The sequence below is a fragment of the Acinonyx jubatus genome, chromosome B4 (genome assembly GCF_027475565.1).
Source record: "Acinonyx jubatus isolate Ajub_Pintada_27869175 chromosome B4, VMU_Ajub_asm_v1.0, whole genome shotgun sequence".
In the NCBI taxonomy this organism is placed as follows: domain Eukaryota; kingdom Metazoa; phylum Chordata; class Mammalia; order Carnivora; family Felidae; genus Acinonyx; species Acinonyx jubatus.
Genome location: NC_069387.1, coordinates 25,528,380 through 25,540,788, shown reverse-complemented (window position 1 = coordinate 25,540,788; position 12,409 = coordinate 25,528,380). Strand labels below are relative to the sequence as shown.

At 40.9% G+C, this 12,409-nt stretch overlaps 1 protein-coding gene across 4 annotated transcripts in view; it reads left to right on the top strand.

Annotated features, from left to right (window-relative positions):
- The window catches only part of MPP7 (MAGUK p55 scaffold protein 7), a 290,238-nt gene that overhangs the window by 70,133 nt on the left and 207,696 nt on the right, over positions 1-12,409 (top strand). The window contains exons 1-2 of one of the 4 annotated variants that reach the window (XM_053225441.1): positions 5,841-6,052; positions 10,342-10,499. In XM_053225441.1, coding sequence (XP_053081416.1) covers positions 10,463-10,499 — 37 coding nt within the window. In that variant the 5' untranslated portion in view covers positions 5,841-6,052; positions 10,342-10,462. Of the gene's footprint in view, positions 1-5,840; positions 6,053-10,341; positions 10,500-12,409 lie in introns of those variants that run through there. The other 3 variants (XM_053225440.1, XM_053225439.1, XM_027073705.2) reach the window with 3 other exon arrangements.

Below are 12,409 nucleotides of genomic sequence, written 5' to 3'. Positions count from 1 at the left end.
TTTGGTAATTTATAATTTGATGTTAAATGTAGCTCTTTAGTAAACGTAGGTTTATTCTATTTTTGTGCATGTTAATTTAAATGGAAGGGATATATAATTTTAATAAGGCTTGTTTTGTTGGCTGATTTATTTTTAGGCTTTTCATGTAATTTTGAAGTTACTAGGAATTGTAGACAGCGCTGTGGCGACATTGTGTTAATAAGAAAGATTCAGTAGAGTCTGAATCATGTCCTTGAGCTTCTAACATATTCGATTATTTACTGTATAGAACAGAGAAGAACAATATCCTTAGCCGCCTTGCAAAATGTGACAGATTTCTGGAAATACCTGTGGCTATAAATAGGGTATGAGGTTTGTAGATGTGGTGTCACCCTAAGTGTTCAAAATCAATGGATCGAAGGCTGGGAATATTGTTTTCTGAACCGACTGGAGGTTTTGGGTGGTCAGTCCGAGAAGGCATGATCAGGGGACTGAAGAGCAAGCTAGAGAATGTGGACATGAAATGAATTTTCTTATTTATAAATAAACAGCATAACATAAAAACAAGGGTATTAAAGGAAAGGTTGTGGGAAGGAGGGAGCTAATGTTTGAGCATCTAATGTGTTTCTCATGCCTTAGATACATTGTTTCATATAGCCCCCCCCCCCCCCCAGTTGAGTGAGTCAAAAATGGTATTTCTGTTTGACAGCTGAGAAAACTGAATGGGAGCGGTTAAATAAGAGAGTTAAGGGGCAGCGTTGCGTAGGGTGATTGGCAGTATGGACATTAGATCCATACATACTGACATTAGAATTCTTTCAAGCTGTGGGCTTAGGGCAAGTTGCTTAAAATTCAGTTTCCTCCTCTCTAAAGTGATAATAGTGCTTACATTATAGGATTATTGTAAGAATTAAATGAAATAGTACATGTTGAGTTTTTAATCTAATGTCTGGGAAGTTGTATGCACTTAATGTCCCTATATATATACAAATATATAGTTATACTTTATATATGCTTATATACAAACATATATATAACTTAAATTGGTATTTTACTGGTTTCCCAAGATCTCATACCTTGTAAGCTGTGCATATAGTACATGGTAGAATCAAGAGACCGGTCTCTCACCAAAGCCTGTATTCTTTTTATTATAGGACCTTTAAAAGTTTGGTAGATTAGAGGAAATGAGAAATAGATGAAGTTGAAGTCGAACGTGTTAATAAAGCTGTCATCTGTTGATTGGCTGCTGTCAGGTGTTTTACTGATGTCACTGCATTTAACCTCATTTCGTTAAATAGTCTGGCCAAGACCAGGAGTCAGTATGGCAGAGCAGGTCTGTCTCATTTCAAACTCTGTGCTCTCATTAGGTGGTGCTTTCTCCCTATAAGTAAACTCATGGGGTTATTCTGACCTTGCAGGGAGAGGGAGTTCGTGGAGAAATGGAACCGGCCACGTATAGAAGTACTTCTGAATAAGGTTCATTATGCAGTCTTTTATTTAATGTTTATTTTTGAGAGAGAGACAAAGTGTGAGTGGAGGAGGGGCAGGGAGAGAGGGAGACACAGAAACCGAAGCAGGTTCCAGGCTCCAAGCCATCAGCACAGAGCCCGATGTGGGGCTTGAAATCACGAAGTGTGAGATCACGACCTGAGCTGAAGTTGGATGCTTCACCAACTGAGCCACCCAGGTGCCCTGCTTCAGTTTTTAAGGACACATGATGGTATGGCTTCCTTCCTTAAAGGAATCTAGTCAGGTGATTTAAGCCTGAGAAAAATAGAAAATTATACTGATGTATCTTAATTATCGAAAACAACTACAAGATTGTTTTTTTTCCCATAGAGAAGACTTAAGAGAAAACAGGTGGAATGCTGGGATGGATCTGGAATTGAGAATTGGTCAAGGAAAATAGGAAGTTATCATTCTCCCCTGCCCTGACCATTAGAGGAAAGTGCTAAAACACAGAAAAAAAAAAAAGTGGGTCATTTATGGTTCATGGTATACTCTTGAAAACTATCCATGATTCTTTAGCGGTGGATGGTAGGGCATAAACATAATGAAAAAAAGCCGTCGTCCAAAAAAAAAAAAAAAAAGCGTCCCATTGTGAGAGGTGGGGGATGTGCACAGCTCTAGAAATGCTGCCGGTTTTACTTGAGAAAGATCCGAGGGAAAACACGGGGCTCGTGATGCACTAATTTGCTGTAGATGGTTTGCAGAGTCTGCAAGGAGCTCATTGCTTGTGAGTGTCAGTTCATATGCATTGCACCTGTACTTCCGGTGGGGGGGGGAGGGGGCAGGAATTGAGTGTGACAGTGTGTGCCTTCTCTCCAAGAACCCTGACCAGGGTCAGCTCTGCCACGTGCTTAATGCCCCTTTTGGGCGAGCAGGGCCAGTGTTCCTTGTGGACTTTCCTGGTGGCCTCACAACCTGGTGTCTTGGCCTGGGGATTCTAAAGCAGCATTTCTCCTCTTTTCAGTCTAAGGTTCTACAGGATTCTTTCAGTGGGATTCTACTTTTTCTGTTGCTTCGGTATTTATGGAAAGGAAATAACACGAAGCTTGTGTCGTGTAACAATGGAACCCTCTTGAGTTTGTAAAATGGAGGGTGTTTTTAATTTTTCATAATTTTTCCCTTTTCCTGGAGAGCTAGGATTTTGTGTGTGTGTTTGGTCATAAAAAACACATTTTCTTAATGTAGAGCACCCTAACAGGTTGCCAGTTTTAGATGAGTCTTAATTCTCTATGTGTACAGACAGATTATAATATTCTTGGAATAGATGAAATTCAGATATGATTTTGTGTATGATTAGGAACGGTCTAGTTTGCAAATCTGTATCTGTTATTTTGCATGCGTTTCTGCATTAAACAATGGAGGTGGTTTTAAAAAACTCATTTCCTTTGAATATTTAAATAATTACCAAAAAAAATGTTACTGGAAAGCATGGCTAATTTTAGATCTTCAAGTCACTAGCAGATTAGGGTGTCATGGCAGAGAATAATGGTCAGTAAACTCAGCCCCTCTCTGTTTCTGGAAATAAAATACCACAGGAAAAAGTCATCCCAAACTCATTTATGTGTTGTCTATGTTGAGACCAACACTATAGGGACCACAAAGGCTAAAATATTCACTGTCTGCCTTTTGCAGGAAATGTTTGCTTATTACTGGCATAGATTAGCAGCTCTCAACTTTTAGGGTCCGTGAACTTTTTACACTCTTTTTGAAAATTTGTTGTTTTTTTTTTCAACGTTTTTTTATTTATTTTTGGGACAGAGAGAGACAGAGCGTGAACGGGGGAGGGGCAGAGAGAGAGGGAGACACAGAATCGGAAGCAGGCTCCAGGCTCTGAGCCATCAGCCCAGAGCCCGACGCGGGGCTCGAACTCACGGACCGCGAGATCGTGACCTGGCTGAAGTCAGACGCTTAACCGACTGCGCCACCCAGGCGCCCCGAAAATTTGTTTTTATGTTTAGAGAGAGCATGAGCTGGAGAGAGGGGCAGACGGTGGAGAGAGGGAGAGGGAGAGAATCCCAAGCAGGCTTCACGCTCAGCACAAAGCCCAACGTGGGGCTTGATTGCACGACCTTGGGATCATAACCTGAGCCAAAATGAAGAGTCAGACGCTCAACCAACCGAGCCACCTAGACACCCCTGGACCTTTTTATACTCTTAAAAATTATTAAAGACTTCAAAGAATTTTATTTATGTGCATTATATGCTGTTTACCATATTGGAGATTCAATCTGAGTAAAAAATTATTTCAGTTCATTTAAAAATAAATATTAGGGGTGCCTGGCTGGCTCAGTCAGTAGAGCATGTGACTCTTGGTCTCAGGGTTGTGAGTTCAAGTCCCACATTGGGTGTAGAGATTACTTAAAATCTTAAAAAAAAATAGCAATATTAAACTTGTTACGTGTTAACATAAATAACATTTTTATGAAAAATAACTTGCTCCTCAAAAGGGAAAACATTAGTAAGTTGGGAATTTCTCTGGTACCTGGATTAATAGACTATTATTTCCATATCTGTGTATTTTTCAATTTGTTGCTGTGTATTTTGGTTGAAAGATATGAAAAAAAATCACACAGATCTGCAGATGGAAAAGGGAGAGTATTTTAATAGCCTGTTCAGCGAATTGTGGAGATTCTATGGTACAACCCCAAAACTCATTGCCTGATTGTTTATTAAAAGGAGTTTCAACGTGGAATCTGAAAAATATATGAATAAGCTTATCATATTGGAACTTTTGAAATCCATTGCCCCGCCTTGCACTTTGAATGAATCTTCTATTCATGCATGATTTTCTAATACCACGTATTGATATTTTCAAAACTACTGGTTCACAATCCACATGTAGACATGATTTAAAAAATCACATTTGTTGGGGTGCTTGGGTGGCTCAGTCGGTTAAGTATCCGACTTCAGGTCATGATCTCGTGGTCCGTGAGTTCCAGCCCCATGTCAGTCTCTGGGCTTACAGCTCAGAGCCTGGAGCCTGCTTTGGATTCTGTGTCCCCATCTCTCTCTGCCCCTCCCCGTTCATGCTCGCTCTTGCTTGCTGTCTTTCTCTCTCTCTCTCTCTCTCTCTCTCTCTCTCAAAAATAATAAACATGAAAAAAGATCACATTTGTCAGTATCACCACTGATCTCAGAAGAGCCTTTGGGTATTGGGGAGCTACTGGAACTATGCAAAATGGGGGCTGGGTTGTAGTATGTTTGCATTTGTCAGTGAACTTGGTACCTTGCAAAGTGAGGACAGGACAGCCTATAGTGGAACCAAGTTTTATAAAATTTTATTTTGGGGGGCACCTGGGTGGTTCAGGAGGTTGAGTGTCAGACTCTTGATTTGCACCTCAGGTCATGATCCCGAGGTTGTGGGATCAAGCCCCATGTCAGACTCTGCAGTGAGCACGGAGCCTGCTTAAGATTCATTCTCTCTCAGGACACATGGATGGCTCAGTCGGTTAAGTGTCCAACTCTGGATTTCAGCCCCGGTCATGATCTCACAGTTTGTGAGATTGAGCCCCACAACAGGCTATGTGCTGATAGTGTGGAGCCTGCTTGGGATTCATTCTCTCCCTCCCTCCCTGCCTGCCTCTCTCTCTCTCTCTCTCTCTCTCTCTCCCTCCCTCCCTCTCTCTCTCTCTCTCTCCCCCTCTCTCTCTCTCCCCCTCTCTCTCTCTCCCCCTCTCTCTCTCCCCCTCTCTCTCTCTCCCTCTCTCTCTCTCCCTCTCCCTCTCTCTCTCTCCCTCTCCCTCTCTCTCCCTCCCTCCCTCCCTCTCTGTCTCTCTCTGCCCTTCCCCTGCTCAAGTGCACTCTTGTCTCTGTCTCAAAATAAACATTAAAAAATTAAATAAACATTAAAATAAACACTAGATTCTCTCCCTCTGCCCCTCCCCTGTTCACGTACATGTGCATACTCTCAAATTAAGAAAAATTGTACTTTTATTGCTTGAAAGCTTATGTTTTATCATTAGCAACACACACTGTCAATTTTTCTTGAGTCCCAGACTCCATTCATTTGCCAGACAATATATAGCAAATACTCGAGCCTGACGAAGGGGACTAGCTGAATGATTTGCCTTTCAGTTGTCTTTTCAAATACAAATGGTTTCTCATGAAAAACACGGCTAGTATAGTTTACTAAAAAGCATCGCACAGGTGTTTTTCTTTGAGACAGACATGACTTCATTTTAAGGCAGCTTCGCTTTCTGCATACTTCTCGTTTCGTCACACAGAACATTAAAAAGATGGATACCGAAGAGGCAATTATTTAGTGATTGAATTAAGAACTTTTTACTTTATTAAGAGCATTCTAGAATGAACCCCCCCCTTTGTCTTTGTTTTCTTCCTTTTTCATGAGCATGCTTGGCACTGAAGAGCACAAGGATGGGCAGTTTCAGTTCGGTGCCGGTGGAATTGCCCACCGTTCCTTTTCGCTGTCAGTGAAGACGGGCACGGAGCACAAAAGGCAAATGGCATCTCAGAATTGCTATGAAAATAATTTGACCTACTGAACGCCTCTGAGAGGGTCCTGGAGACCGCTGGGGGTCTGCAGACCGCACGCGGAGAACAGCTGGTATAAACGGCATAAATACCATTTTACATAAACAGATCTATGCCACTAAGCTACACGTTGCCTCCTTTATTTTCTTAGTTCTAACTCAGGAGGTTTTGAATAATGTTAACAGATACCAGTTGGCTGCTTGTACTGGCCAATGTAACTAGTAAATCTTTCAGATGGAGCGTCTAAAAAAATCATCAATGTAAATTTTTTTTTTTTTAGAAGAAGTTTACTCTGTGCTATTTTATTGCTCTCTCAGATTTTGGAAGTGCAACTTGGAATATTTGTAACTGGTGAAGTTACTGGACGACTGGGTACAGTTGCAATCTCCAGCAATGGCAGCATATTACTATGATTAATTATTTATGTTGACAGTTAATTAGAAGTTTTCATGTTCTTGAATATTCCGCCCCATTGAGAGGAAGTGTGTTTGGAAACTAGGTCCACTGCTTGATTTCTTGCTCATCTGCCTAAAAACTTCATGGGTAGGTGTAGTATGGTGATTTATAGTAAGAAATGTGTATTTGGTTTTCACACAGAGCTCCTAAAAACCCTTGGAATTAAACCCAGAGTGATAAACGTATCTTGTCAGTGATGACATGCCCCTTTCAGACACACCTGAGATCATGGTAATGCCATGACTTGTGCGAGGGAAGCTCCCGAGAATGGGGGCAGGTTGCCAGCTGACCAGCCTCGAGTAGGTTAGCGAGTTGGAACCCGGCAGTCCCACCTCTGGAGATGCGAGGAGGGCTAGGGGCTGGGCCGATTGAATCAACCATGCCTATAAAATGAAGTCTCCATAAAAACCCCGTCGGGAGTCGGTGCACCCCGAGAGGGAGAGGGCATGGAGGCTCCGTTCTCCTCTGCACACACCTTGCCCTTTGCGTCTCCTCCATCTGGCTGTTCTGAGTTGTACCCTTTCATAATAAACCAGTGATCTAGTCAGTAAAGGTTTTTGAGTGGTGGCTCTCACAAATGAATAAAAACCGAGCAGGGGTTCGCGGGAACTTCCGGTCTGTAGTTCATCCATCAGAAGCACAGGTGACGGCCTGAATTGGGATTGACGTTGGGGGGAGGGGTGCGAGTGGCGGCAGTCTTGTGGGACCGTGCCCTTAACCTGTGGGATCTGATGCTGTCTCCAGGTAGATAGTGTCAGAATTGAATTAAACTGTAGGACGCTCAGCTCGTGTTGCAGAATTGCCTGCTGTGTGGGAAACCACGCTTGGTGTCCGAAGTGACGTGTTGTATAGTGGAGTATAGAGAGGAAGAGGCACACAGGAGGAGTGTGTATTTCTCTAATAGCGTGTATGTGAATATTAATGAAAATTTTTGCAGGTGACTATTTCGCTAGGTACAATTAAGACCATTGTTGCTTTACTGAAAACAAAACAAAACAAAAAACCGAAAACAAAAAAAACTTTCAGCGACAAACACTTGCACTTCCACGGTCGACCATTAGGTGTCACGAGTGCTACGGGAGCCCTAAGGGTTACCCGGGGCCAGTAGAAATTGAACATTGTAAGCTCATAGACCTTCACGTATTTCACTGTTTCCACATGATCGATGCCAGGAGAACCTGATACTGTGTGATATATAGAAGCAAGGTACAACTGGAATAATGAAATTTCAAAAATAAGCCTTTTTAAAGGAGGGTTGTAATAGTTCTATTGGGTATTGTAAATGCTTCAGGTGCACTTGATACCGCTGTTAGGTTCCTGGCGTTTGGGTCTCTCTCTCTTTTATGGAAAGATGGATTGAACTTCAATTTAAGAATATTCGGTAATCCCTCTCAGGACATACTGTAACAGCTGGTATTTTTGTGTTGTAGTAAATCGATTCCATACAACAGTCAGTAATAATTATGACTGGGTTCTGACAAATTCCAAAGTATTTTCAATAAATTTAGCCAAAGAAAATAACATGATTACTAGAAAAATTGAGCTCAGTTTGAAAGTTAAACCCAGCAACTCTGCTTCATTCCACAAAATAGTAAGCATTTTACTGGCTGGGATTTTATCAAGCCATTTTTTATTAATATACTTACATATGTTCTGAGAAGATAATTACTTTGTAGCGTATATTTCTTAGGTGATACGGCTTTGGAAAAATTTAACCGCAAGTGTTCATTATGAAATAAAAAATGCGAAATGCTAAGGCCTTTCATAAGTGGCTTTATATGTCCAGCAGCATCAACTCAGAAGGGTGTTGTTTTGATGTGGGAATGTGAGGTTGTCTTAGTATCGCTAGAATGTTTGATATAAGCAGAAGATCACTTATTATACAGTGTTGGCGATTTATAAAAGTGAAGCATTGTAAGTTCTCTAAGGTGTGAGGAAAGTGGTAGTTTGCAGGGTATAAACTGTATCGTATATATATTTCTATAGTTAAACAATCTGTACCATTGAAATTATGACTTATGGCATAAAGAGCTTAAGTTATCTACACACACATGTGATAGCTGTCTACCCACATACGTGTCCATATTGCCTTAATGGGAGAAAGGTGTGTGCCTACACTTTCCAAATTTCAGCCCTTTCCTCCTTTTTTCTCAGCAAAACAGAGAAGTCTTATTGAATGCTTTCTTGAAATTATGGTCTGTTTTTTTTTTTTTTTTTGAGTTCCAATTAACCAACACTTGTATGTAGCTGAATTTTAATCCTGATTGTTTCGAATCATTTATGAAAGCAAAGGCAGAGTTACGTTTTAAAATTATTGGGGAAAACAGCCTCATGGGTGGGCGTTAGTGACACTTAAGTCTTTTTCTCTTATTTTTAGCTTAGTGATTTATATTTTCATTTGGTATTGAAAATAACTGCTGTTACATTTTTAATTAATAGTCTTCTCTGTATGGATACGTCTGCATATTTTAACTTTGCCAGCCTTCCTAATACGAAACAAAATGCAGGCCGTTCCAACAGATAGTCTGGTTCAAGAGAGTCTGGTGAGTTTTTTCATACTAAAGTTCACTTTGATAATTAAATAGCTAATTTAGAAGGTCTTAATAGAATTTTACAGGTTGGACTTTTTCAAGTGAAGTTTGGCAAGTTCATTTTTCCTTACTCTGTAATATGAATCAGCAACTTAAAGGCTTTATGAATTGAAGTGAGCCAGTTTTTCGAGTGTTTACAATATCTGTTTTTCTTGTTAATATATGTTAAAATATGCTTTTAAATTACTGACTTTGCTTTATAGAGAACTGGGGAAAATGCACTAAAAAATGGACCTAAACGCATTGTGTGGGTCTTCTGATTTCTAAAAAGTGTAAATGTAGTGTATTTTTCCGTGATTAGGCAGCCGCGGTCTAAATTTAAACCACATGGCCTTCTCCCGGGTGTCAGGCCAACGTAAATTTTAATCTTGCTACTTTCTTTTATGTTTGCATTTTATAATCTTACTGCTTGAGCTAAACAACTCCAGTTATAACGGCCAGCGTTTCTTGTTTGCTTGTTATGTGCCAGATGCTGTGTTGCGAGCCTTAGCGTGTATAATTATCAAACAGTCCTGAAGTGCTGTTCTCTCCGTTTGTATGTAAGGAAATTAGGGCACAATAAGGTTCAATAACTTGTCCAAGATCACAGACTCAGCCGAATGAAAGGTCAAGTCAAACTCTGGAGTCCTTGCTCTTTAGCTACTATTCAATAGCGCCTTGCTAATTATTTCAGGATAAACCTTGGTGAAAACAGCTTTTGAAAAAAAATGGATATTTTTCAAAGGTGCATCAAAGCTTAGTTTTTACTAAAAGAATTTACTTTCATACGTTAGCTCAGATTGGTAGGTTTCGTTGAGATTACGAACACTTCTGTGAATCTCTAACATCGTCAATTCTAGTAGTTTTTCAGGGTGATTTCGCAGCTTTCAGGCAGAGAACTCTGCAGTTGTCTTATTAGGACGAGCTGTTGAAAAAATTACAATTACGTATAAGTTGTTGACAGTCTATAGAGTCTCTGTTCTGCATTAGGAAGATAGCGTGGGATCGCAATAATAGAGGCAAAGGATTTTAGGATAGCATTGGCGTAAAAATCTTTAAGTTCTCAGTCTGTGCATTCAGCACTCCAACTGTGAAAATCTTTAAGGAAGCCTTGATACATGTATGAGGAACTTTAACGGTTTTAATTAGAAACCTCCCATCAAGATAAAAAACTCCCACATTTAATATTTACACATAGTGGAGACGTGTAAACTTTGGAAGATCTGATCTTTCTGGTAAGTGTGTTGGAATAAGAATTTTGAGTTAGTTGCAGAATGTCGCAGTTTGGTAGTCTCCCCTATTATTATTATTTTTAAAGCGTTTCTTCTCTTTTTAGAAACGGCCTGCACGATAAATCTTGGTCGACAGCGTGGCTGTTGGCCACGGACCTGGACTCCCCTGTGGCTTTCTAAGTGGAGAGCGTTTGGTGTGCGTTGTCCCAGCCTGCGGCTTGCATCATGCCGGCGTTGTCAACAGGGTCTGGTAGTGACACAGGTATGTGAACCAAGAGGGCGGTTTTCCTTCCGTCCTTGCATTTTCTTGTTCGCAGTGAAAAACAGCATTGCTTTCAGTAAGTGCGAACAGATCATGCCTGTTTTTCCGTAACCAGCAAGAGGGGCACAAAAGCAACTAGGATGCCTCCTTCCAAGGTAAACGTCGTCAGAGGACCTTGACTGAACACTGCTTTCTCCTGGTAGCGATGGCTTGTGCTGATGCTCTTATATGGTCTTCCCCTTTGTGATAATGCCATGCATTTAAATTTCTTTAAAAAAAACAAGCGATGGGGCGCCTGGGTGGCGCAGTTGGTTAAGCGTCCGACTTCAGCCAGGTCACGATCTCGCGGTCCGTGAGTTCGAGCCCCGCGTCAGGCTCTGGGCTGATGGCTTGGAGCCTGGAGCCTGTTTCCGATTCTGTGTCTCCCTCTCTCTCTGCCCCTCCCCCGTTCATGCTCTGTCTCTGTCTGTCCCAAAAATAAATAAAAAATGTTAAAAAAAAATTAAAAAAAAAAACAAGCGAATATTTTAAGCATGCAATAAAGTATGGCAAATCCCATGATACTCCTGGTACTCTTCACTCAGGTTTAATAACCTTTAGACCTGGCACTGTTTTCCTTTAAGAAATACAATATTGTCCCTACCCCATTCTTGCATTTTCTTTCTTCCTGTCACCGGAGGGGGTGGGGGGATGGCAACCAACTATCCTGAAGTTGATATGTCATTAAGGGATTCAGTTAAAACAAGCATATTTCACCTTCCTATCTGTTGTAAGATTTAGTGATACTTAGAATAAAGAGTTCCAAGAAAGAAAAAAACCACATGTATGTGTAAAGTCCTCTTCCTTCCGGCCTGTTTCAGGAGGCGGGTGAAGGAGGTCAGTGCCCCTTTGAGGTCCTGTTCTGAGGTTCCCCGGAATCAGCACTCTTTGGTTTTAATTAAAAAAAGTTTTCAGAGTATGCTTGACATATGATGTTACATTAGTTCCAGCTTTACAATACAGTGACTCAGCCTCTCTATATGTTAAGCTGTGTCCACTGACTACAAGTATAGCTGCCATCTGTCACCATACAGTGACACCATATAGTATCATTGACTATATTCCTATGCGGTGTCTTTTATTCCCGTGACTTACTCATTCCTTAACTAGAAGCCTGTGTCTCCACTACCCTTCGTCCATTTTGCCCACCCTCTACCCACTTCCCCTCTGGAAACCATCAGTTTGTTCTCTGTATTTATAGGTCTGAGAATCAGCACTTGTTAAAAATGTAGATTCATGAACCCTTCCCAGAACTTTTTTTTTTGGGGAGAGGGAGAGAGTATTTTAAGCAGGCTGCATGGCCAATCCCAAGACTCGGGGATCATGACCTGAGCCGAAATTAAGAGTCGGATGCTTAATGGACTGAGCCACGCAGGTGCCCCCCAGAGCTGTTAAAACAATGTGAGTGGGGTGGGGGAGCTATGCCTTGTACTTTTAAGACCTCTCAAAAGAATGGCATGGTATGTGACTAAAAAGAACGTCTTGTATGTTGCACTGACCGTACTGAATTTGGTTCCATCACTGCCGTTCTGTAAGCAGCTGAGATAGTGGTCTCAGTGTGGGCAGTTACTGGTACCATGATTTTCACAAAGCTGAATCACAAATTTGGAAATATTCTTGTTATTTCAAGCATATCCATCCTTACGTTTTGGCAAGTTTTGTCTCATCTTTATCCATCAGTAATGATTTTTTTCCACTGTAATTTACACTGAGGGTTAGTTTTTCTGAGGAAGTAATTTTGATGTTTAAATACCTGAAAATCTTTTTTTCTCAAGACATTAACTTGGAAGCCAGCTCCTTTGGAAAATTTTTTTTTATTCGTTTTAGTTTTTATAAAGTCCCACATTGTGTTCTACTATATAAAATGAATG